This window comes from Geospiza fortis, unplaced genomic scaffold, assembly GCF_000277835.1.
Source record: "Geospiza fortis unplaced genomic scaffold, GeoFor_1.0 scaffold98, whole genome shotgun sequence".
Lineage (NCBI taxonomy): Eukaryota > Metazoa > Chordata > Aves > Passeriformes > Thraupidae > Geospiza > Geospiza fortis.
In genome coordinates this window covers 10,504,212-10,531,771 of record NW_005054306.1, presented here as the reverse complement: position 1 = coordinate 10,531,771, position 27,560 = coordinate 10,504,212, and the positions used below count along the sequence as shown (strand labels likewise).

The 27,560-nt window shown below is 40.1% G+C and overlaps 1 protein-coding gene across 2 annotated transcripts in view; it reads right to left on the bottom strand.

Annotated features, from left to right (window-relative positions):
- The window catches only part of NCOA7 (nuclear receptor coactivator 7), a 68,127-nt gene that overhangs the window by 30,657 nt on the left and 9,910 nt on the right, over nt 1-27,560 (bottom strand). For both annotated transcript variants that reach the window (XM_005418464.2, XM_031066662.1), the window contains one exon: nt 9,779-10,032. In XM_005418464.2, the coding sequence (XP_005418521.1) occupies nt 9,779-10,032 (254 nt within the window). The remainder of the gene's footprint in view (nt 1-9,778; nt 10,033-27,560) is intronic.

The following is a 27,560-nucleotide window of genomic DNA, read 5'->3' as shown; positions in this document are numbered from 1 at the left end:
TGAGGAAAATCAGCCTGTCAACAAAGCAGGGCTGAAGGAAGGAACACTTAGGCTTCACAAGAAAAAATATGGACATTTTAGAAAACGGTTAACACTACATATGCTGGTTTTCTTCATTTATTTTGCTGCTTGAACACACCACAGCTTGCCTGGGAAGGAAGGCTATGCTGTGTAAGTCAACCAGGACAATGTCTCCTAAAATCAAGCACTGTACTGTCCTGTCTACTGAATGGTGTTTAGAAGGTCACAGGCTAAAAATAGAGATGAAAATTATAAAGATTCTAAAGATACAGGACACATGCCCTGTTTTTGTGTCTGGAGATGACATCAGCATCTGATGTACTGCTGACTGTCATCACTTCATCATGCAGATCCTCAGAAGCCACAGAAAAGAGCAACTCAAGTTTAGACAAGCTACTGTTGGATCCCAAGTGTGACCCAACAAGTTGAAACAGAGACGTCACAACAGACTGAGAAGATACCAGGAAATGTCAGGAGAGAAGGCTGGGAGCGAGGACGTTACACAATCAAAAAATCTGGCTTTGCTTTGTGTTATTATTTAAATGCATGTGAAGAGAGTGCTGCTTTTCAGAGCATTTATATTAACTTTCAACAGTATTTTTCAAGCACAATATAGGAACTTCATGGAGAAATTAAAAGCCTGCCTTGAGGATACCATGCCTAAGTTATGCAGACACCCTAAAAATTACTGCCTCTGCTTGGAGAGCAAAAGATTTGCAACATGATTTCAAATGCAGAAATTAAAAGCCTGCCTTGAGGATACCACGCCTAAGTTATGCAGACACTCTAAAAATTACTACCTCTGCCTCTGCTTGGAGAGCAAAAGATCTGCAACGTGATCTCAAATGCACTATATTGTGCTTTTTACATACTTGGCTTATGAATATTCCTGTATTAAAGAAGAATGTCTGAGACTAAAATGAGAATATTCTGCCTATTTCCTGGGGGCAGAAATCCCAAGAGAGCTACTGTGAGTCACTGGGGAGAGAGCTGACACACATGGGTGCTGCAGAGGACTGCTCTGCAGGCACTCAGGGCAGAGATTCTGAAGCCTGGGTAGGGGAAGAGGCAAAGGATGCAATCTGCCTGCTTGATAGCCCTCCAGGAAACATGGAAGAGAAAGACCTGTGAGAGTCCAACTCTCTATCCCAGCACAGGATACACCACCCAAGAGTTGCATGTGCCTTGCAGGTACTCGAGACTATCTCCACAGGGCACCCGTGCTCAGCAAGCACAAGACTCAGCAGGCAGCTGGCACAACCCAGAAAAGCCAGACTACCCCAGGCATGATGAGCCAGTGGATCCTGGAAGTGATGAATTTGCTAACCACAAAGACTTATTTCCCTTCATTATCCCTGGCAGAAATATGACAACTCTTTTTATTAATTCTCCTGACACGCTTCCTTTTCACCTCCTGCACACACACCTGTCACAGCCTAACCATGGGCTATGGGACCAAACACTCCACAGCCTTCCTCTCCTCCTCTGGGACCACTTTTCAGAGATGTTAAGTGCATCTGAGTTTAAATATAATTAAAAACATAAGTGCTCACTCTTTCTGAAAATTCAGGCCATGGGAAAACAGGCAGCCCTTGGAAGCACACCTGGGTCTTTCAGCAGTGAGATCAGTTTTAGCTAACTAAACACCAGCCTGTCATTCCATAGCCTGACCTTTCCAGAACAGATCACAAGATGTCACTGATTGACAAGATGTCAATCTTACTTTGAGTAACTGCTATAGTGGAATAGCAGTAGTAACTCTGTAAAACAGCAAATCCTGATATTTTTTCCCCCATGACAGAAACACCACTTTTTAATTTTCTGCCTCAATAATTTATGCCACTGTTAAAAAGGTATACTTGATTTCTAATCTCCACTTGTTTCTCTCCATGTCCTGGTCTGCTAAGCCTGTCAAAGCTCTTTGCTATATTTCAATTACACAATTAATTTAGGATAAGGTTCTTGGGTTTCTTCTCCCTCAAGAAGAGTTATAACCAAAGTAGTCTCTCACAACTCCCTCTAGTCTCCATCATTTTCCTTCTTCCCTGAGCTGTGCTAAACAGAACTCACAGTAAACCAAGCCAGAGAACCTGAATTAAGAGCAAACACATCCCCTGTTTCAGCATCCTGGGTCCTGGAGGTCCAGAGAAGGCTAACAAGGACAAGCAAAGCCATGAAGCAGCTTATATGTAAAGAATGCTGAAGATCTTCAGTTTGGAAAGGAAACTGTGGAAGAGGGATATTTTATAGCAAGAAAAGAACAAACAAAAACCCAACCAACCAGCCAGAAAACAACAAAGAAATGCACAAGAAAAATCACAGGGGTCAAAGAGATGGTGAGTAGGGATTGACAGTTTCTTATACAAGAACCCATGGCCACCCAACAAAGCCAGCAGAAGCAAGACTGCTCTTGAAGAAAATGGCAGCAAACCTGTGCACTCTTCACCAAAGGATCCTGTAGAAACCTGCACAGGCCCAGGGAGAGGCTAGATAAGCATAGGATAGAGCACTCTAAATGCATGAACTACGAGCAGCTCAGAAGAGGACAGTAGTGTGGACGCCTTTACAAAATTCGCTGTGTTTACAATCTTCCCCAGACATCCAGGTGTGGCTCTTGTGGGAGAACATACACTACACTAAATGGGCTCTGGTCTGGAACGGTATGGGCTCTCCTACTGTCCCTCTAGCACTTCTTCCCCCTGGAATCACACACACCACCAGGCTTGGACACAGTGGTTCAGTAGCAGTCACAGAGTCACACTGTGATTCCTTTTACTCACTTGCATAAAACTTTCAAGTACCTGTGCAATTTTTTTGCCTCCAAAATGATGTTTCCCAAGTTTATGGTCAGGTAAATAGGCACATAAAGTACTCCAAGTAATTTTTCATAGTTAGCAGGCCATTCATTCTGGAAAGCTTTGTTTTACAACCTACCTTTAAGACATGTAATCTGCCTGTACTCAAGCTACCACTCAATTCACATAATTCAGCATCAGTAACCTGTGGTGGGCACTTTCCCCCCTCACCTATAAAGTGCTGAAACACACAGAAAGCTACTGAGCCCTTCATAGCTAAACACACTTGGTCATCCTACCAGAGGGACCTACCATCCAAATCTTAAACTGGAGACATTCTACAATATAAACTCACAAAATACGAGTACATGACATCAGCAACGTAATGCTTACAAATGCAATTTGCCTTGACTGACTATTTGAACATGAAGGCAGGAACATAAAAATTTTGCATCAACCTTTTTAAAGGCTTACTGAAAAAAACCACATCAGTTATCACAAATTCATCAACAAACTCTCAGGACTCCTATGTGAAAAACAGCTCTGTCAATTAAAAAAAAATTGTGTCTATTAAGCTACTGTTTACCTTCGTGTCTAACTGAGTGGAGAAAATCACACCATAGTATATAAATAGATCAATACTCCTTCTACGTCCTTTCATCTTCCCTGCTGTCAGAAGCACCAGAAAATTACTGAAAATTCAACTGCTTAAAATTATTTTTAGTTTCTCTTTTGTTCTTAACACAATTAAGAAATCTCTTATTTTTTATGTTCTGGGACAGTTTTCATGTTCTGTCCTTTACTTTTCCATTCAATTCCCTTGCTTCCTACTTGAAATATACAATAGATTACTATCAACAGGTGAATTTACAAGTTGGTTTGATATATCCATATGGCTTCATTTCCTTCTTACAGCAGACTTAAAAACAGCTCAGTGTTCTGTCTCAAGATTAGGTGCCATGTGTGCCACTCATTTGCTTTGAGCATGGTGCTGATAATGCCAAGGTTGTGTTGATGGGCAATACCTACTTATTACATACAAAACATCAACTTTCAACTATCTGCATCTTTTACTCAGTTTAACAACAAATAAAAGCTTATCCAGGGAGATGAGAATTTGAAGCAGACCTCAAACATGGGGAGCTTGTCCAGTGTTAAGATATCCATACAAATTTTCAGAACTTAAATGCTAACAACATTATTAATGGTACTTACTGCTCAGATTGAATTCTCCTGCCTATGGACAAGGAGTCCCTTCTCTGTGCAACTGTTTCTAGCAAACATCTCTTAACAGCACAGCTTCAGTATAACCTGGTGGCCTTAACACTGATCCTCTGGGATCCAAGACCATTTGTTCTCATTCCAAAACAAGTCACCTGAAAGCAGCTGCCTTTCAGTCATTATCCACTTATTGTTTCCACATGGTTTCTGTGACCAGTGCTAATAATCCAGCTTCCTGAAGCTTCGCAACCAGACACTGCCCAGTCAGTACCTTCATTCTCCTCTCATATGCAAGTTATTCCAATCCCCTTAGTATTCTACACAGGCAATTATAACCAAATTGACTGCTTCTTATGCTGCTTCAATTTTATTTGAGATCTTCATTCTGAAAGAAACATATTATTTGCATTTTCAACCCTCCTTATATCCACAGTCATTTTTGGGCTGAAGCACAAACACTAAGGCAAGATCTCAGAACCTGAGAAAATTTAGATCCTGTTCTTACTGCTGTATTAAACAACTTAACATAACACTGAGTAGCCCACTTTGTAAATCACTTGGATCACTTAGGATAGAAAGTACTTTATTACATGAATAAGGCTGACCAAATCAAGAGCCAGAGATTAGGGCTGATTACAGTTACGTAGCTACAAGCAAAAATTTATATGGATTTTCACTTTTATTTTTTAAATTCTTTTTTCTTTTATGAGTAGCACCTGAATGAGGTCCTCAACTGCATCTTACTGTTCTGTACCAAGTAATACAAAAGACAAAACCAGGACTCGTAAGCAGAAGGAAATTTCCATTTTTAACTCAATATGTGCTGAAAAGACCACTTCAGATTAAGCCTACTTAGCAGATGACCTATTTTGCAATGTGTGTTCAGGAAATGTCCCACCATTTGATTACATTTAAATTCCCTATACATTTTCAATGCATTGCAAGTAACTTTCATCTTTGAAACAAAGCACCTCTGGTATCATGGGAGCTGCCTCTGCTGTTTTTGCGCCAGTCAGGGCCAATCTCACCACGAAATGTGTAATGAAAATTGTTATCTCCTCTCTGCTTTGCTCACTAAAATTTGTTCTTGGTCATTTACCCAGAACATTCAGAGGCTTGGTAACTGCACACATGTTGCACTGCTCCTGCATCACTCCCTGCTAAGGGATGCCAGGGAGGACAAGTAAAAAAAAAGGCATCTGCTTTCTGTCCCTAAGGAGACACTCTGGCACCTCCTGCTCAATGTGTGATATACTCTCTCATTAAATGGACATATACCACTTTCCTTCTCATGGTGTTTAGGAGTCCTGCTTGTTTTGATGTAAATCAGAGCTACACTAAGAAGGGGTTTTTACTCTCACCTCCCACTCCTGCAGAAATTGAACGCCCCGCAGTGAATGGGAAAGGATGGCTTTATGATTACAAAGCAGAATGATAAGCTAGTCAGCTGGATTTTATGTTGTTGACAAAAGTAATTCTGTGATATGGGACAAACCACCTAAACCAAACTCTTCTTTATGACATATTCTTTAATGGAAACCAATTCCTCACATATGCTGCGTGCTTAGGTTTTCAAGCAAAATCAGTGGAATCTAGGAATATTATGCACATCTGATAGAAAGACACATGATATCATGCTGGAATAAATACATGGATGAGATTCAGTGTCATTTTTGACCACTGTTGCACTGCTTGCTTTCAGCTCACACTTTTTTACCTGCCTCAGTGTCTTCAGTGGCACAATACAGATGTTTTCATCCAGTTCAGCAACTCCTGACAGGAAGTTGTGGTTTCCTAATCTTTCAATAAAAACAGGCTTTGCAGAGACAGCACGTCAAAAGCAAGAAGCCAAGCTGCAAAAGTAGGTCAGCTGGGTTATCCCAAGAAGAAGGGGAGAGCATCCTGGGCACCAAGTACAGCAGCCAGAGCACCTATGCAACCACTGTACTGTGCCAGACAGACATATCCCCAGAGGTCTGAAAGCTGTTTACTGCAGCAACAACAGCAGAATGAGACAAAATTAAAAAATATATTGCCACATAAGCCAAAAGATACAGCAAGGCAACGTCTTACAGGATGAGATTTGGCGACGGTTGCAAATTGTTACAGAACGACAGACCCACTGAAGAACAGTGCAAGTGCTAAGAGGAAAGGAAGCGATGAGGCTACACTGGAGAAACCTTCTGGCAGTAGGACCTGTTCAGCCACTTAGCAGTGCCTCAAGGAAAATGATCATTCCTGTTTATACCATCAGGTTATTTGTAAGGGTGCCACCACAGTGTGAGCCGATATGCTGCACTGAACAGTCTTGGCTGGGAGAGGGACGCTGGAGGATCCCTTCCTAGAGGATGCCCCAGTCGCACCGCCTCCTTCCTCCTCCTCCTCCTCCTCGGCTCGGCGGTGCCGCCCGCCGGCTGCCGGCATTAACACAACGCCACACCTGGATGCAGGACAGGAGCTCCTCGCTGCACTGCTGTGCTTCCACGCTCCCCAAATTATCAAAGCCTTTTAACCACTATCTTTTGTACAAAGCTTGGCAGGGATAACCACCTCCAGTTCTGCACAGCCTTCAGAAGCTGTGTTAGTTCTTCTACTAGAGAAGAGAAATTTACTGAGTCAACAAAATCCCCCTGACAGCATTGGTGCCTGCAGGAATCTATTAAAAAGCTATTAAAATCTATAAAAAGTTCAGCATTCAAAGTAGGAGTCAGGATGTCACAGCATTTGCAAATTCAAAAAGGCAAACACATTCACAAGCATCTAATGAAGGGACGTGGTGTGCAAGGAACAAGTTATAATGAGATGTTATGTTCCTTCCCCCATCTTTTAGAACAATAAATAAAGAAGGATTTATTGTCCTGTAAAATATGAAAGGGAGATTATTCAGAGGACAGTGGTCTTCATTCTGTTAGACTGACAGACACAACTCCTCTGGACTCAAATCATCTAATGACAGAACTTCCATTAATCCACAAAGCTTGGTTGTATCATGGGAATATGCAAGGCTGTTGCTACATTTAATGAATTTTCCTTCTGAGGAAACTTAAACATTTTGATAAAGTGCAGGAAGCATTTCAGAGAAAAAGAAGTAATTACTGTGTCAGATTTTCATAAAGTTATAATTATAGAGCTGTTTAAGTTGAAAGGGACCTTAAAGATCATCTAGCTCCAACCCCGCTACCATGTACCAGACATTAGTCAAAGCTGGCTAGTTGGGCAGAAACAGACACCAGAACTCCCAAACCCTTCAGAAAACATAAACAGAAAAATGGTTAACAGAGATAGTGTGTATGCTTTTTAGTCAGAGCACTTCGAAAACATCAATAATGGGACAAGTCAGAGGGGAAAAAAAGATGGGGAAGGGGGGGAGAGGGAAATGAGGTATATGTATCCCTGATATTAAATAATTAAGACACACATGTATGCATGGATAATCCCTCTCAGACACTTTCATATGAAAGCATATCAACAATGAAAATATAAAGTCTTTACAGATTAGGCAGTACCTTCCCACCACTGCAGCTAACACATCTTCCAGCAGAGAATTGCTGAATGTACACCTGGCAGAACTCAGCTCAGCAAGACAGATGGGTTTGTCCTCTGCCACACCATGTGCAGGTAAAAGGCAAACTAGTTAAACAAATCCAGTTCTTTCAGACTGCTGTGGCTGTACAGACAGCTCTCAGAAACTACTCAGGATATTGGCAAAGGTGGCAGCTTTCTGGAGAGCAGCAGTGACAAACAGCTGAGCAGGTAACCCAGTGAGCTACAGCTGCAGTGGGTGAAGGCAGTATAAGCCATGTAGTGCAGTGCCATGGCAACTAACAATTCTACTGAAAAGACTTCATTTTGAAAGCTGCACATGGAGCCACTGCACTTGTTTCACAATCAACTCTTTTCTGCCTCTATTTAAACTTTCACTTCTTCAATTTGGGGCTCCAGTTGGGTAAAAGCCTTCAGGAGCAACCAAAAAGAAGGCATTTAAACAAGGAGGAAGTTTTTATCTCTCTGGATTTTGCCAGTTGAATCTGTGCTCAGCTCAACAGCAGCATTAAATTATTTCTCAACAGAAATTCTGTATTTCTGCAGAACTCAGAAATTTTGCACACCTACATGATGATAAGTAGCATTTCAAGTCACCCTGTAATGATGCCAATCCACGTGAAACCAGGGAACACTTACGAAACAGACGTAAGTAAAACCTGAGTTTGTACTGACTGTTGGATCACAAGTCAAAGACAACTCAAAGACATCAAAGACACCTTTACATTTTCCTTAGCTAGCACTGCCACATTCTTCAGTGACAGAGGGTGATCCCATTGCCCCCCATCTCGCCACCCAAGTGCCAACTGTTGCAGAATTTTTTAATTTACCACCTGAAAAACTTGAGAAAAAAAATTCAGCTACCTCACAAACACCTAAATTACTCTAGATACAAAGAAACAAGTGCTTCTAGAAGAAGCACTTTACTAGGAATGCAGCAGAAGCTTTCATTTTGGTGTGTTTGGGGTTTTTTATATCAGCATACTACCAAAGCAGAAAGAATTTACGGGTTTGTTCATTAACAACTCAACAGTCTTCCTTTTACAGATCTTATTTCCAGAACAGCGTGGTCAGAACATCAGACAGAGAGAAGTTCTTTTAGTTCTCAAATAATTATCTCATGACATTCAAATCTGCCAAAGGTTACAGCCTGATCAATAAATCACTGTAAACCCCAGGAAGCATTACTCCAGGGCTTATCTCCCCTATGGCCAGGCCCATACTGCCTCATTAAAGGTGCTCTTTGCCTGTGGGATTGTCTGCACGACCACTCAACACATAACATTTTCACTGCAGATGTCCTTTTTTTATCCTAAAATAAGACTCCTCCTTAGGAGTCAGCCATCCATGCACACACTGTGTGAGCAGCAAAGAAGTCTGCTTTGAGAATAGCTGGAGTTTTCTGCTCCATTCCTTCTCTTTGAGAAAGGATTCCTTGCAAGATGGAACCAGAGTTCTCCAAATCTAAGAATTCATTCCAACAAAATATCAAGACAAAATCTGGAATGAGAAGTAAATCATATCTAAATCATATATCTATATCTAAATCATGTCATATAAAATCATATCTAAATCATTTAAGAGTATCTAACAAATTACACTCCAGAAATGCAGATGTGTATATGACTCATCTCATATATTAATGTACAAACAATTTTTTTTTAGTACTTGCAAAAAAAAATCTAAAAAGGAATTTATAATTAATTTACTTAGCTGGGGGCGGGGTGGGGGGAAACAAGCCATCACACAAGCCCTTTGACATCTTGTTTAAAAATATGTAGTTAATTTACTTACTTCCTCGCACTTCAACAGACAAACATGAATGTGAATTAAGACTGAAGCCTTGAACAGTATACATCAATTTATGAAAGAAATAGCCCTGCCAAAAAACTGAACCCCATAAAACATTGAAGACTAATCTTAAAAATAACTAAAATAAAATGCAATAATAAACTAACTGCTGACTATAACAACACTGAGTTTTAGAACTGAGAAACAAGATATAGGCATTTTTGTGAGAATGCAATGTTTAAGTTAGTACCAGATATTTTGAACTATATAATTCTATTTGCTTTTATAGGAAGGATATCCAAAGTTAATTATCCATATAAGAAAGGCCTACAGAATATGGGAAAAATACATTAGCAAGCTATCAAAACAAACATATTTTAAAATCCTACAGCATTAATATAACTCACCAGTACTATAGTATCGTTTAAGTTCTGTGCGTCTGATGTCTTTCAGTTGATTGTACTTTTTCTTTTTCTTTTCCTTGTCTGGAGCAGTTTCCTTTTCCCCAGGAAATTTACAGTTGTCTTCAGAGGAACTGATTTGCTCCAAAATAACTTTACTTTCATCATCTTTCTCAGAAGGTGTTTTGGAAACAGGAGATCCAGGGGAGCTGGCAGAGACAGTCTCAGTGGTTTGTTTGACTTGCCTTTTCTTTTTCAAACTGCGCATAAAGAAAAGAAACCCATATTAAGATTTAGCCAACCTCTAGAGACAAGAAAACTCACTTTCTAAATTGATCTTTTAAAAATAATTTAATATCAGAATATCTTACAACCCTTTAAAAATCACACACTTGGCATCAGTAACTTGGTAACTTAGATGATCCTACCTTATACTCTTTCTTCCATTATATCATAATCTCAAGGATACTTTCTCAAGAATAACAAAAAAGTTTTTACTGTTGTTTACTGAGGAGAAGGAACAAAGAAAAACAAACAAACAAACCATTGAAAAACCTGGGGGTTTTTAAAAGGACCATACATCTAAATGTAAAAACAAGGTACTGAATTCATGTTTTCAGGATGAAGCTTGGTATAAAATAAAACCTCAGATCCAAATGTACTATAACGCAACAGCTAACAACAATTCCACAGTCCACTGCTCCTGCTTTACAAAACCATCTGTTCTCATATAAACTTGTTATTTTTTTCCATTTTCTCCGACGTTATCTCCTAGAGGCCACTCATGCTACTCCACAGCTGTTCTGGCACAACCCACACTAGCTGGTATTCCAAGTGTCACCCAGGAGCTCCTTCTGCAACATTATCAACGTGGCCACAAACTGCTTGTGCCAGAACATTTTCCAGCTCCCTAGATTTCTTCTGAGAGAAATTTTAAGCTGCCTATAGATCTTCCAACTTATCACTATAGCAACACGAGTATTTTCTTTTTAGAAGACTCCTTAAAGCACAGATCAAGTGACAAAGATGCTTCAGGAATCCTAAGACAGAATTTTCTGCTAAATCACCATCTATAGCATGGAATTTGCTTAGTGAGAGTGAAGACTGACTTTATGGGTTGAGGGTCACTGTCACTAAAATAGCTCCCAGTTAATCACTGACTCATACCGTCCAAAATGAAAAACTAATCTATCTAATGCTCCTTCTCTTCAGTACATTAACTTATTGGTTATAAGGTATCTAAGGGAGTGAGTAGTATATTTATCTTGTTGATGCCAAAAACTTTGCTTTGTGCACAGGAAGAATTATGCATAGAAAATACAGACAACCAGTGAGTCACCACAAATGGGAAAAGGTCTCATGAGCTCACAGCAGTAGCTTACGTAAGTGAAAACTTAATACAATAAGTTATTAATATAATGCAGGAATTTCAGAGACTCTTTCTTCCACCTTTACGTTTATATGCTTTTCATGTTTTCTTTTAGACTGCAACATAAAAGAAATACACAGAGCAATTGCAAATTTTAGAAAGACATTTCAGGCTACATAGCTTTTTTTAAAAATAAAATACTAAAACCAGTTCCAAGTTCAGAATGTTTAGACTGAGAAGGGTCAGTTTCTCAGAGTACATGTGACCAACACTTTCCAGTGAAACACTTCAAAACACAACAGTTTTGTTGCATTGTCTGTGTTACAAACGGTGTCTATCACATATGTATGTATACATATTTCTTTCATGCTTCCCAAAATAGAAAGATTCACATCCTGCAGCCAGTCCAGTGAGGATGCTGTGTTCCCCACTCACTCAAACTCACAGATCTGTAAGATAAATAGCAGTAGTAGCTCATGCTCTGCCCAGCAAGAGACAGTTACTGTATATGAAATTTATGGATTCAGTCCTGACTACATATGAAAACACCGTACAGGGTGTTTTAGAAAAGATAAAAGTGACTACATCTATGTAACAAATGAAGTGTTTAAACTGACTAAGTGTTAAACTAGACTAATTAAAATTTGCATACGCAAATAAGGCTTATTTTTAACTAGTAAGCCACAGCCCTTCCAAAAGGCTGCTGTAGCAATCACAAAACATTACAAAGACTTTGCATGCACAATGTGTATATTTAGCTCTGGTGTAAATCTTGGCAACGCAGCCTTCTATGCTAAAATGGCATATTCCTACCATGGTTATAACCAATTACAGACTTCTAAATGAGCCACATTCCTGACTTTTGACTCCAGTGACTCAATGACCTTCCTGTGTGCGTGCATATCACAGGACACCCAAATCACCTGCTTCAGTAGATGAGAACTAGCAAGCATCCATTAGCACCCCACTTCTACTCACACTGCAGCAGACTTCTGTCTTCAGATTCACAGTCTATTTGTTTTGATCACAAACTGTTTAGTAAGCTTTCTGTAGTAAGAATGTAGTATCTCAAAACAACAGGAGAGCCACTAGTGGCAACAGAACCCTTTCTGGCAGGGGGGAGGAAAAATAGAGAGTAACACCTCTCTAGAGGTCAACAGTCCTTGTGACAATACTAACAGCTTCTGTCAGTACTTTCCTTAAAACATTCTCATTTGAACTGGAGTTTTCAAAGATGCGCCTGGCAACTTTTAGAATGAAGAGCTAAAACAGAACTGGTCCACTAGTGATAGAACAAAGGAAAGCAGAAAGGAGAGTCTGAACTGACTCACTGCAATGCAACTGACTGGTTCTTGTCCTCACTGTTTAATCCCTGCTGCATTCCCACTCCTACAGCACACTGGGGGCTCATTACACAATGTACAGCATCCCCAGCACACAGCTCCTGCTGCTGCTGTGAATGGGCAGTGTCACTGGTACTTCAGGTACAAGTGATCAAGCATCTGGGGACTTCATAATTTCTATTCCATCACCATGGCAGCTATCCGATTTTCTGATGGTGCCAAGCTTACTCCTCCTGCCCACTGCTCTGTTTCAAGGCCATGACCATCCAACTCCAAAAGTGCTAATCTTGGCACTAGGAAAAAAGACTGAATTAAAACAAATTATCCATGACATTCCAGACAGGACTCAGAGTAACTGCAACTCTGTCTAGGGTTGTGATCTCTGCTTGTAAGATGCTTCTTCCTGAGGTTTCTAAAGCCTGGTAAAAATTACCAAAACCCCTCCAATTCACCACTCCTGAAAAGCCTTGCCTGTAATATATCAAGGAACCAAAACAAGCCTTCAACAGCATTTAAAGCCATAATGGCAGCCTCAAACCTACTATGCTTTTTGACATTATGCACCCTCTTAGTAAAGCAAAGCCCTGTATACACACATTCATTATTAATGCACACTGGTACAGTGCAGCAGAGACTGGGCTGTGAAGAGGATGAAGGGTTTACTGCATCTTAAACTCCATTCTCTTGAGGTACCTCCTTCAGCCTCCACTCACCTCTCACACTGACCTGTATACACACTCCCTGAGAAGGGAGTCCTTTTCTCACTCAGATTTCAAACCCATCATCTCCTAAAGAAGGTAGGGGCTGGAAGTCTAACCTACTCTTCTCTCAGGTATTTCCCAACCTTCATGACAAGAGCTGCTATGAACGATGGTTTTAAGAACCTAATTTGTTGAATTATTTCTTTTTTCAACTACTTTGGAAGATTTTGAGTGGGTTTGTTCAGTTTCTGAGGGGATGTCTGTGAACGAACCTAATGTTCAGTTTTGTCCCAATAGTTATGAAAGTAAAAGGGAGCTGAACAACAACAAAAAAATGAAACCCCTCAGTTTGATCTTGTTCTGCAATTAAATCAGCCTTTCAAGCAAAACAAGATGCATACAGTGAATTCAGAAAGTGTTGCTGCAGAAAATACTTGGTTTTCAGTATCAGTTGATGGGTATGTTGTGTTCCACAAAAAAAGCTGCTGGGGGAAAAAGAAAAAGAAAGAAACAGGGAGGGCAGGATAAACAAACATCTTATCTGCAAAAACACTCCTGTTTATGAAGAAAGTCTTACACATCTGTAATTTCATTTAGACACCAGATAACATTTTTCAAGCTAGTTGATTCTGACAGGCAAAACATTTCTTCTGAGTTTATACAGAGGGGGATCAGTTTCCAGCCTCTCAAGTGCTTTCTGAACAACAACCAGGACGGCATTTTCTAAGTTTGTCCAAATACAAAGTTTGCCAGCAAAAGCAAAACTTACTGCAATAAAAAGATCATTTAATTTAATAAAGACTAATGATCTGAAATGGGCACAATCTCAGAGTAGGCAGGTAAAAATGCAAGGTTAGCAGCGCTTACTTAAATTAATTTGCAACTGACTGTTTAATACTGACTTACAGGAAAACAGCTAGGAAGCATTCCAAGAAATAGCCTACTTCATCTTCCAGACCCAACTCTATTTCACTGCCTATGAAAGGCAAATAACTAAGTTTTAGAATAAAACAGCCTGAATTTCCCATTACACTTACAGGGCAGGTGGTTAGGGTAAAAAGAAAACTGCCCAGAGAAGAGAGGGTTGGTTTTATCTGCCAACTTCCACTAGAAACTACAAGCAACCAGTAAAGCAACTCTGACACTGAGACAATAAAGACATGGAAATCCGACAGTAACTTCTTTCCCAGAAATTTCATTTTGTTTTGCTTAACATTTATTCAGTAGAGGTGTCTAACAGACAATACAATAGGACCTCATTCAACACATAATAGCACAGTCAAAGAGCACTAGGTCCTTACCATAGGATGATCTAAAAAACTCCTGTGATAGTAAGGCATGTTTTTTATGATGTATTAGATTAATAAAAATCATAGACCATGAACAACTCTTGCTTTAGAAACAAAAGCATCTAATAAAGTGGCCCTCCAAAAATATTAACAAAAGAAGGGGGAAGGGAAAAGAAATCTTTTTATCTTTCAGCTGCCAAGCTGAAGTTTTCCTTTTTGGATATTTTCTACAATGTGCATCCTCTAAAATGTACCTTGATATCTGGCACACAATCATCTTAACATCCTGCAGAGCACAAAGAGATCATGTTCCTCAAATGCCATTTTTAAAAATCTATTTCTGCATACATACAATAAGATTACAAAAAAAACCCTTTAAAACACTTCAAACACCTTAATTTGTTTTGTTCCCATTAAGATTTCTTTTATATAAAAATGATATGCACCCCAATTATTTACTTCAGAATTAATAATTTTAATCTTCATTTAAATCTCTGCGCTGATTATAACAGATACTAGTTTCTTTCTACCCTTCATGCCTTTCTCCACCCATCCGGAAGAGCTAAATAAATCAAATGTCATGTCAAAAAAAAACCCCTACCTACCTACAGCAATCTGACAGTACAAATCTCCGTTAGTCACCCACTGGTCTGATCTTAATCAGTCCTTCTCTCCCAGCCTGCACAGATCACCCCTCTCCCCTTCACCCAGCTCAGTGCCAGCATGACTCAGCCAGCTCCAGGCATGGCCCTGCTCTCATCCCATCCCATGAACCTGAAGAATAAGCAAATCTCAGACAAAATAAATCATTGCTGCTTGCAAAGCCAAAGGAAGTCAGACTGCTTGGCAGACCATAACACAACCCAGACCTTCCCAGTGCAGCTACTTTCACTTCAGCACAGAAACAAAAAAAGCCACTCACCCCCAGAAATCTTCCTAAAACTAAACAGCATTCACCCCACAAGGAAGCACACTCACTCCATGGAACACCAGCCATTTCAGGTTGGCACACGTCCTGTTTTGGAAACAAGCAAGCCACAAGGCTGTGTGTTTACTATCAAGACAGATTATTAAGGCAAATGTAAGGAAGAGAACATCTTTTGCCAGATATTTAAAGAATATATGTTCCACAGAGAGGAAAAAAAAGCTACAAAAAAAAAATCTGAAAAAGTTATCAAGGACAACCATGTGGTTCCAGTATGATGGTTGCAGACACTCAAAAGTGTCCATAACCTGGTCATTCCAAAGGACAAAAAACAACTCCTGAAAGCTCTGATGTTAGTAGCACAGGTCAAAGCTGGAAATTTCCACTTCTATTGGAGCTCCTGTTACTGATTGACAGCAAGTACCAGCACCAGGCTTCACAGATGGTCAGCCAGCAGCAATGCTCTAGAAAGCTGGCACGCTCCAGAGAGTGAAGCGCTGCACTGACAATCCAGGGTATGTCTATTTTCTTCCCAATACTGCCATTAGCTTAAAAACCAAGTCACTACATCTGTTTCATCATCTGTAATGTGGAGGGGACGATTTGTAGTAAAGTTGTTCTGGAATTTTAAAGACACTACACTTTCTGATGAGGTCTTAGATTAAGTAAAATATGTTAATCTCCCCTCCCCAGTTTTCTGACTTAGATCAGGGAATTTTAAATATCTCATCTAACATATTTTATGTTTATTTAAGGGGTGGAAATAATCCCTGTTTCCCTGGGTAAAACTCAAAGAGGGTTTTGAGCTGTCTGAAAGTTTTTGTTTTCCTAAATTTAAGACTACCGTGCTCCCACACACTTTAACAAACTTTCCAGTTTCAAAAGCAAAAGTATTCCCATCTTTTCTGTTTACTTAGCAAAAGAGGTTATGATGTATTCAGCACTCGCTTGCCATGACAACAATTTAATAAAATCTTTTCTGTAGGAAAAGGATTCTGCAAAGCTATTTTGCTTCCTTTAGACATCTATTTGATTCTCTCCCCTATAACCTTAGTTACTGCAAGTTCTGAAAGAACACCCTTAGGCAGAAGGCAAAATGAAGAAGTCATTCCCTTCAGATGACTCCTTTAACTTTGCCAGAAGTTCACTTAATGGGCTTATTCAGTCAGAGCAGCACCACAGAACTATTTTGTCACAAATACAGACTTGATTTTTAACACACTCCCATCGTGCTCCCCCTGCTTTCGTCTGCTGACAGTGCCAGATACTCTCTCCTACTGTGGTGCTCATTCATCACCCCAAAGGGCTCCTACACATGCCAGGAATTCTTCTGAAAGTAGCTCAACTAGGCATTGTGTCTGCACTGAAGCCCGGGCAAGGGAGGGATGGCCCTGCCCTGTCACCTCCAGACAGTGCTGGTTCCCAGCTGCTCTCCCCCACTTAATGCCAGCCCCTGGAGCCACCACTCGCCCTCCACACCAGCTGAGTGAAACTGCAAGGAAAAGGGAACTGCAGTTACAGAGAAGCTGCACAGAAGGAGTCACACCATAGTAAACTATATAAACTTTTTTATTCTGATGAGGACAATAAGCTCATCAAGCTGGCCAACGCATCTCAAGTTCCTCCAAAGCTTTGGTAAACTCCTCACTCCCTGCCTCAACTGAACACTCTTCATAAAACTCAAATTGCATGAAAAAAAGAGGAAGGCCCTTTAAAACTAATATTTCATTAACACAGGGAAACAAAATGCAAGAATTGAGAACAATCCCAAAGGCAACAACAGAGTACATGGAAAGCTCCGGGGGATGTGTGCTGCTCCATACAGTGGTTGCTCCACACCCACTTTCTGAGATCACCCATGTAACAAAATTTCCCGATAATAGAAAGCAGTTTTAGTATTGATTAAACTGCCTGAAAACAGAAAGAAATTTAGAGCTCAGTGACTCAAATGGCAATAAACATCCGCAAGGAAGCAATAAAACAGTAGGTGAAAATCAATGGTCATTTACAGCAAAACCCACAGGAAATGTGCCACACATCATGCAGCAGTAATGTAGCTGGAAACCACCTCCAGAAAAAAAAAACCCTCAAGGAGTGTTATCTTAGTATCTCTTATATGAGAGGTACCAAAGATACCAAATTAAATTCTTTCAAGAATTAAATTCAGATAAAAGCAAAATGCAGACAAAAAATATACAGCTTAGGCACGTTTTTGCCAAAGATGTAAAAAGGTACAAAGAGCCAATATGAAAGTTCATCATGGCAGGGCCACGGAGAACACAGTGACAGAGATAACAGTCTTTCAATTTCGGTGATTTGGTTGGTTTGTTTTGGTTTTAGGGGGGCTTGTTTGTTTTTTCCTCAGAAGGAAAGTACACAGCAATCTGTTAGAAGGCTGAACACATGTGGGCAGACCTTTGAAGGTTACTTGCAGGCACTCCCTTTTTTTTCCCCTCCCTTCATTCTTGAGCATCCGTGCCTGGCCCCCAGCAGAAATCGAGAATGGTGAGTGCAACAGTAAGGAGGCAAAAAGCACAGCAAACCTCCAGAGCTAAACACTGTTTGAGGAAAAGGAGACTTGTTTCAAAGCCTGTAGCTCAAAGAAACACCTTTAAGCCACTTCTGTTAGCAACAGAAGGTGCCCCTCTCTCTGCTCACCATTGATTGTGGCCCTAGGAGCTGTGCCCACTCTTGAACAAACCCATTTGTTGCAGCTGCACAGGGACCAGATCTGGGAAACTATGTAGGTTAAAGGTAACCCAGCAAAAATACCAATACATTATTAAATTTTTCAAAATTGGATCACTCCCCCATTAGATCCCACTTGGCTGTGCTAGCATTGCTGTCAACACAAAAGAAGGCAGCCTTTTGTAAGCAGAGGCAAGACTGCTCCTCCAAGCAGGCACCTTGCTGAGATGGAAGGGCTTGTCAAGCAACAGCCTCTGCTATGTTACTTGAGATCAGTAAAAAGAAGATGCCAGAAAGCCAAGCCAGGCATACAGCACACCATGCCCAACAGACCTCTGGACTGGAGCACTGAAGTGGTCATGGCAGATTCTTCCCACTTATCCAGAAAAGGTGCTTTGATGATGGGAAATTTTCATAAACATTGGCACTCTGAGGGCTGGAAGATGAGCAGCTTCCACTGGTGCAAAAAGGAAACAGTGACTTTGCTCCTGCTTCTCCAACAGCAGCACAGAAAGTGTTGTTTTCTTCATAAAAAACATCTTAATGTTGAGTAAGTTGACATAATTCAGTAAGTTAAGTCACCTGCCAGTGTTTGTTGACCAAAAGGGTTGGGGTGATCCAAAAGTTGCTACGGTTGAGAAGTCAGTGACCAAAATCAAGTCAAAAATTCAACAGTTTTCTTATTTAAATGAGCAATAATAGAGACATCTTAGAGAAGGAGGGGACTTGGATTTAAAGTACCTGTCTTTCCATTAGCCTTTGCTTTTCTTAAAAGTTATTTTGCAAATTACCATTTACATGTCAAGGTACTCTGCATCACTGCACCAACCTCTATGGCATCAAACTATCAATTTAATATAGCTGTAAACAAAAGTAGTTAAAAAAAGAAAAACATGGAGAAAAAAACCCACGCTTTCTCCTTTATATTATTAATAGACAAGGCCAAGGTTTTTTTCTTTCAAAAAAGGCACTACATGGAAGCCAAACCAATGGCTTTAAATGCTAACTTTCATAGTAACACCAAAATTATCCAAATGTCACCACATATTTCTCAAGAATTCTGTTAGTAACAGCCAGATATCACAGTATAAGAGATCCTGTGCACAGGCCTGCAAACAGGTTGAAATCTTATCTGTTCAGGAACAAATTTCAGCAAAAAGCACAGCAATGTGAGTGGAAAAAGGTTTTATTTAAAGTATTTCAGAGTAATTGCTAAAAACAAATCTCAACCAACAAATGCATATCTCATTTCTCAACATTATCCTCAAACAACCTGCATGCATTGTCCTCAATTTGCAACCTATTTTGCACGTTGAGCAGTTTAATGGCTTTCCTGAACAGACTTCCCATGAACTGGCATGCAGAAGAAATGTCCAAGTTCATTTAGGATATTGTAACATGGATTAAAGTTCTGAAAAGACAGACAGTCATGCTGTCATGGAGGAATAAAAAGGAATCTGTACTTTCAGTGTTTAGAATGATGGCTGATATTATCTCATACAACGGATGTTTCATAAGTGAGAATCATGATCAACCTACACCCAGAACAGGTAGACACATCATCTTCTGTACAAAATAATATGGCACCACCTTTTTAATATTGTAGTAAAAAGACCATTAACCACAGGTATAAAGATGACAAGACTGGGAGAGCTTGTCTATGTGTGACAGTCACATGGCAAGCATGTACAAATGCAACTTCTAACAAGCATATACCTTAAAATGAGAATTTGACATGGTCTGGTATTTTTTAGCAGCCATACCATTACATTAGTGTTGTCAGTCCTCAATTACACTAATCAGAGATAAAATGTGTATTAATTACTACTTCCTAAAACTGCTCTGTGAGTTTTATATATTACTTATGGATTTATTCTTGCCTCAATAATATTTGCATTTTTTCATTTTCACTTCAACTGAAACTTTTAACCTATACTCAAAATATATATGGCTGGAAGACAAAGAAGCAATTGCCTCAGGGAAAATGAAAAAGCAAGAAATAAACCTTGCCCTCTGTCAGCGTGATGGAAGATGGGAAGACACAAGAGGCTCTGCTCTATCTCCATGTTCTCTGGACTCTGTTAAGTCCATGAGGTCTCACTGCACTTGAGGCAGTAGCTGAATAATAAGCTGAGGAAAGCAGGAACTTAGAGTGCTCCTGAATGGAATCCTGTGAGGCAGCCCTTTTGCTCCTTGCAGCAGCACTCCCAGGAGGCTGAGTGCTGCCACCTCCTCCCTGCACATGCAGAGCAGGAGGGTGGTGGGGACAAGCAGGCCAGGAGCTATCTTCAGCCTCCTGGTACTTTCAAGGACAACAACCTCCTATCAAATCCAGCCAGCCCACGCCAGATAAGGGAGGTGCTCTGTGACATTGTGTCCTGCTGCCTGCCATTATGCCCACTAGTCTCTTCCCTTCTGGGCTGGGAAGGAAAGCTTCCCGGCATGCTGGGTCCCACCCCTGCTACGGCAGGTGGGCAGGGAGCTGCTGGCATCCCCTCCCCTCCCATGCTCTGGCACTTCTCCCTGCAGCCACAGTGCTTTGGACCTGCTCCCACCACTCGTGCCTGCACAGCTCAGCTCCTACAAGCAGCTTTCACTGTTCTGTAACACCTAACAGTATGGTTCCTCACATGCATAAAATTGCTCAGATGCATCTGTCCATGGGACCAGAGTCATATGCTGTAGTTCTGGATTGCCAAAAAAAAAAAAGAAAAAGAAAAAAATAGTTTTGGCAGTATTTGTAACAACAAAAAATCCTTCTTAGCCTCACACAAGCAGAACTACAACATGCAGCGCCTGCTGCGGTCCAGGTGGAAAGAGCAGCATCATCTTTATAACATTTAGTTCACTAACAGATAGTGAACATACAGATAAATCTTCTGCTTGAGGAGATTTGACTTTTAAAGATTGTCTGATTGAAACATGTGACTGACACCTTCAAGCCACTTATTTATAGAAGCAGTACTGAAAGTAAAAATCCATTACAGAAATGCACTGTTATGCCAAAACCATAATGTAATTTAAACTAAGCTTACCAGTGATTGGCTAGCTGTTAAGCTTACACCTACTGAAATAAAAATAGCCTGTCCAGAAAAACAGTAGCAAAAGCCTGAAGTTATTAGCAGTATATTAAGTGTTATACAAGACAAGTTCTCTGTGCCAGAAACTGCTGCCTCACAGGAAAATACTCAGTGTATTAAGACATCCAGAGAGCTGATTTATGGCTTATTTACATTACAAAGGTTTTCCGGCATAAAGACAATTATCTCCTTCCTCCCCAAATTCCTAACCACTCCTGCTGCTCTCCTTGGGATTTTCTCTCACATAAATCAAAAGGAGGAATCCCACAGATCTCAGTGGAACAACATGAGAGACTTAAAGCATAGGTAACATACATCTTCAAATTTCAGATGATCCTAGGAAACACTCTTTGCTCAGACTACAGAGTAGGACAGAAAAAACCACCAAAAACCTACACTTACAAGTCACCTCCAGATAATCAGATTGGGAGGCGCAGGGTGGGGTGGATGAAATCCCTTCCAAACACAGTCTGGAAGCTGGATTAACACTGAGGGCATGAGAGTTTACCATGGGGAGCCTAAGGCCATCAGGAATATGCACACAGCCTCTTACCCTGTTCAAAGCCCCAGAGCAGAGGCAAAAAGTTTCATTTCCTTGGGGAAGCAAGAGTGGGGAGCCCAATGCCTAAAGGCGTGCAGCAAAAACTACAGAACATGCATCTAGTAGTTCAGATATAGTGCAAGCAGACAGGTATCCAGTGTACCCACAGAATTTCCTCTATTACCAATAGAATTCCCTTAGTTGGCTATATAGTGCTTTCCAGTCTCAGACAGAGGGGGGAAACTGCCCCTTTCCAAAAGCATGTTCCTGCAGGTATCATTCATACCTTTCCCCTTAAACATGCAGCACCCTTAGCAGAAATAGACTATACAATGTAGCATGGCACATGGCAAAACCATACAGGCAAAAGCCTCAAATGATGGCAGATACAAAGGCAGGCAATTGTATTTGTGAGCCAGAAACACCTTCCCTGAGGGTGCACGTCTATCTTCTTATCAACCCGTGTTTTCCTCAATCCAGCAAACTCTAACATAGCTCACAACGCCAACTGTTCTCCTTCTCAAAATACTGTACAGCCCACTCCCTACTACCTGTGGTACAAAGCACAGGAGAGCTGACCAGGACTGCTGCCAAAAGGAGCTAAGACAGTTGCTATTTCTCAGAGCATGAGCAGAAGGTGATTAACAGCACCACTAAAAAGTCAGTACCATCAGGCATCTCCTTAGGTGGCAGCTTCTGGAAGGTGCCTTCATGCTGGGGCAGCTCAGTGATGGCAGCTCTGTCATCCATAAGAGACATGGCAAAACCAGAAGGCTGAGTGCAACCACCTCCTTTCAGTAGCATCTTATACAGCACCACTTCAAAATCCACCATGCAACCACACTTCTGCCAAGTATTATGCTACCTTTCCACCAGTGTTTAAGCTGGACTTAATTTTAAAACAGTTCACTGGGGTTAAGCAGAATTTTATGCAGTAGATACATCAAGTGCCTAAGAACAGAAGAGAACACCTGGGAGGCTGAAAGGACAAGACCATATCTACATACACTACAGAAACAGTGCAATTAAAAAATGTAATGATATCACATACAGTAAAAGTCTGCATCTCCCCTATCCAGAAAGCCACCCTGTGAAGCCTACAAATTTCATCATTTTTAAGAAACGTCTTTAAATCTCTCCAAGAGCAAAATGTAAATCGCATGGCCCACCAGGAATGTCCAGCACAGCCCTCAGTGCCTGGCATTCCCAGCTGTAGGCTGCAGAGAAGGGAAGTAGAGGAAGACAAATTACATTACAACTATGTTAATAGCCACTGTTATCCAAACTGCACAGATGTCTACATCAAAAGGCCCATCGTGTAACTATTTGTGTTCTATAAAGAAGGCTAAATAAGTTTCTTTCTGAAGGCTGATAAGGGACACTCAAAGGTCCCTTTGTGAAAAGCAAATTTAAGGTCACTGCACGCTTCTGTCTAACAATCCCACCTTAAAAGAATCTTGAAAGGTGAAAAATTGTGATATTACTGGTGTGACACAGTACATTTGGAGATTAACTAAACTCTCTTCTCTGCCTAGTCTTCTCCCAAAGAAATCAAGAAAAATACAAAACTCCACCTTTCTTCTCTGTCCTAAAAAAAGCCTCTTCCTTCAGAGGCCACACTGTTACCCAAGTCTCACTTCACATGCAGGGGGAAGTGAATGGGTGAGGAGGTTAACCACGCTTCCTGTCTTACACAAGCTTTGTATCTCCACAAACAGCATTTCTGGTACTGGAAAGTTTTAAAGAAGCCTGAGGAAAGCCTCAGGGCCCCATTAAATACTTTCACTAATTCTGTTACCAGTAACAAAATTCTTCTTCGATCCTAAATGACTCCACTACTCTTGAGGATGAAAGCACTGGGAAGAACCAAGACTACAGAAACCACTATCTTGTTTGTTTTCCAGAGGAAGCACTCACATTGGGAATAATTCTGTGATTTAAAGACTAAACAGAAAATGGTGATTCATGCTCTTTTGCTGAATTCTGTCCTGCACCACAGAATTACAAGACTGCTAACACAGAAACCTCGGAATCCAGAAAGCAACTCCAATGTGAGATGAGGAAACAGTTCCCAAGATAAACAGCTGTTCAACTTTTCCCAGACAACACTTCAGAAAAAGTAGGTTCAATTTCCCTCCCAACTCTCATTCTCCAGATTCATACCTATGAGAAAAAGAAAACTTTATTTATATATATATATACACTAAAAAGTTTCTAATCAATGACTAGCAAGTATCTCTCAAGCATCTGAAGGACCTGGCCAACCTCCCAAAGCTCCATTCAACAGGTCCCAGGGATGCTGTCAAATTCTAGACATTTTTCAACATCTTACACTATGACATTGCAAAGGGCAGCACAGAAGACAGAAGGTTTGCTAAAAAAACTGAAACCATTCAAGCATAAGTACCTGGCAGGTAAATCATAGCACTGTATGTTTCAGAAAATATTTTATGGTTTTTTTTCAGCTATCCACCATGAAAAATCAACTATCCTGCACACACCCACACCCACACACACCCCCTAAATAGCAGAGCAAATAACAACCATTGCACCCCATAAATCTGAAGTAGTGATATATTCAGCCTTGTTTTACAAAAGAGAATGTCTCAGGCATACGTGATATTGCCTGAAACAATATGAATAAAATGCAAAACTGTTATTCAGTTTCAGTAACTCAATTATGAGGTAATGTTTATATATCTGGAAGCAGAGTCAAGATATCTTCATTGTACAGATGAACTGAAATGATGTATTATTTCCTACAGCCATTTAAAAAATATTTAAGCATCTCCAGGATCTTGGCTTGACTATTCTTCACACCCAAGATAAACCTCCATGACGGTTTAAAAACAATGTGTGGAAAACTTTTCCTCCTAAAAGCAAAAAATAAAATATGGGTGCTACAGGAAACCTGAATAAACATCAACAACATTGGCTCAGGAGAATTAGAACAATTGCAAGGAGGCAACTGCTGGAGGAATAGTGAGCTGAGAAGCAGCCAATACTTGAAGTCTATTACATAGATATTTATGAGTCTGGCTAACAAGAACCACACCTAAGAGAAAAACTTATGAAAAGATCTCACATACATGAGATGCCCTCAAGGAAGTAACTTTGGGCATATATATCTTATCTAGGTTTTCCTCTAGGTCCCAGCCACCACTGATGCCCTTTTTCCACACAGTCCCTCTGTGCATTTTTATTTCATCATCCTACTGTGCCTTAAGAGCCACAGGAATACAAAATATGAAGTGCACAATTACTGAATATGGGAATAAAACAGAAGGCAGGAAAAGTCCAAATGAGATGATTACAAATCTGACAGCTTGCAATATGCAAAAGACTGACCAAGGGAGTGACCACAGCCTGTCAGACCAAGGGTCTGTGAAAGCCAACATCCTGCCTCCAACAGTTGCCAAGAGCAAGGATCAGGGAAAACCAACAACATAACAAGTACATATAATGCCTTCCCCAGCTAAGCTTTCCAGAATCTAGCTGCTAACAGCTCAGTAGCTATGTATCAATGATTCCTACTGTTGGAATTGTTGTGAATACTTAAAAGGAAAGCTATGGTTACGTCATAACCAGCTATGGGACAGAAAATCTGAACACCATTTGTTGTATGGTTTTATCTATTTTTAAGGATTAAAAATAATTGGTAGGGGGAAAAAAGCTGTAACTTTGAGCTGGTAACAAGTAAACAACAACTGCAGTAAACACATTTATCTTTTTTAAATCTTGGGTTTAATGTACAAACCTTCATCTGGTATGGATGTAAATTTAGGTATCTAAGTCAAGAACCTAAATCAACTTAAAACATGCTGTGAATTCCTTTATTTCCCTTAGATATTGGCATCATAAGGAAAGAAGAGGTGAGCATCAAGCTATACAACTGGCTTCAGGTTCTAAAAAAGTATTAAAAACCTGGAGCTAAAGGGAGTCTCTGCCTACTGGGATGGCCTTTAGAGCATGTCCTAGACATTTATATGGTTTTCTCAACAGAATGATGGTAGCAAGACCAATGTAAACTCAATAAGCACAAAGGCACCCAAATCCCAGTGAGAATATTTTCCCTAATACAAGTGCTTAATTTTTGGCTTCAGACATACAGCTCTCAGTGGTGACCAAATAGAAACTGAAAACTAAAATTCATAATTCCCCTGGAAACTATTAAGAAATCATTGAACATAAGTATGGTTTTTGCAGTTCATCTCCACACAGATTGTTCAGATTAAGTCACCACAAGTTGAAGACATAACAATTAATAAAATTAATGTAAGTATTTTGGTCAACTTGTTGAAAAGCAGCATTTTTTCATATAAAGTACACTTATTTCTTTTCCCTAAGACAGTAGGAGACAGCTACTTAACATAGGATTGTACAAAGCATGAAAAATGCTCAGCAATTTGCTGTGATGAATGCTGAGACCCAGAAAATCTGAACCTGAAAGAGCTCCTTTTCTCATTCTTCCAAAAAACTACTCAAACTCTTCCCTTATGATTTCTCATATCCTTTAACTGCTTGTCCAAAGATATGCAGTATCACATAATAGCACCTGCAGAATATATCCAGCAGAACACAGCAGCACATGCAAAACAATTCCACTTTCAAGCCGTACATTCAACCTTCCAGACTATCAATTTATATCCAAGGCAATTCTTTCCATGTGATACACAACACTCATTCTGATAGTTTCTTTCTAAATTAAGTTACAAATTTAATGGCTATTCATTTTATGAGGTGAGGTACCCCTGAACTCAAGCCTACATGGCCAAGGGAAAACAGGCTCTACATTCTGTGAGAGGGAAGGTGCACAGGCAGAGGGAAATAGGAGGTTTTATCTGTGTTCCAGGGCACAGCATCACAATAAAAAGCACCAAATGCCACAGTGGAGTTAATACACAGAGATGTGCCACTGTACACCCATTACTCTGTGCTATCTGTTTTTGGACTTGCTGAATACCAGCACAGATCCTGGTCCATTTGGGAGCCAGTACACAGAAGGCAACAGAAATGCCTAAAAACATGATTGGGAAAAAAAGGCAAGAAAAAGACTATTCTGTGTTGTTAAGTTAAGTAGGAGTAGTAGATAAATAAGGACCTATTGCATAAGAGAAATTTATGCTCATGTTACTCTTACACTTTCACTTCTTGCCTGTTAAACTCCCATGAGCCATAACATTTTATCTACACATGGAATCTAAAACACTCTTTAAAAAGTTTTGAAGACATTTATATTTTGTTTGAAAAAAAAAAAACTTTTTTTGTTTCCTGACAACCAAGGCAAAAAATAAGCCCTTTACCACAAAACACAGTGAATAAAATTGCATTTGGTAAGAAGCAAAAATGGATGGAGAAAGTTTTATTTCAGTTTCACTTGCCGCAGGGAGGAGGGAAGACCTGGGAAAACTGAGGCACTGTATCTGTAGTAGAAAAATATGATGGCTGAGTGGGTGTCTTCAACAGAGCAATTTCAAATATTTTAAAGGCCAAATGTGTAAACAATGCTAAATTTGGGGACAGAGATGCAGACAATTTCATGTTCATCTTGATCTTGCAATTGAGGAGCTGGTTTGTCTGCATATATTTTGGGATTCTTAAGCTTTCCTTCCAAGAATTGCAAGCACAACCACTCCAACATTGAGCACCACCCCTAGCTAGCTAAGAAAGAGTAAGTTGGCTAAACCATACCATCTTTGTAAATAAAATAAATGCTTTTTCAATCATTTTTATAGTTTGGAATTTATGATTGGTGATTTTTAAGAAATAAGTGATGCTGCTTTCCTAATAACCTGTCTTTGTTAATTTAGCAAGTCTCTAATCTTCTCTGATGATTGAAGAGCCAAGACCTG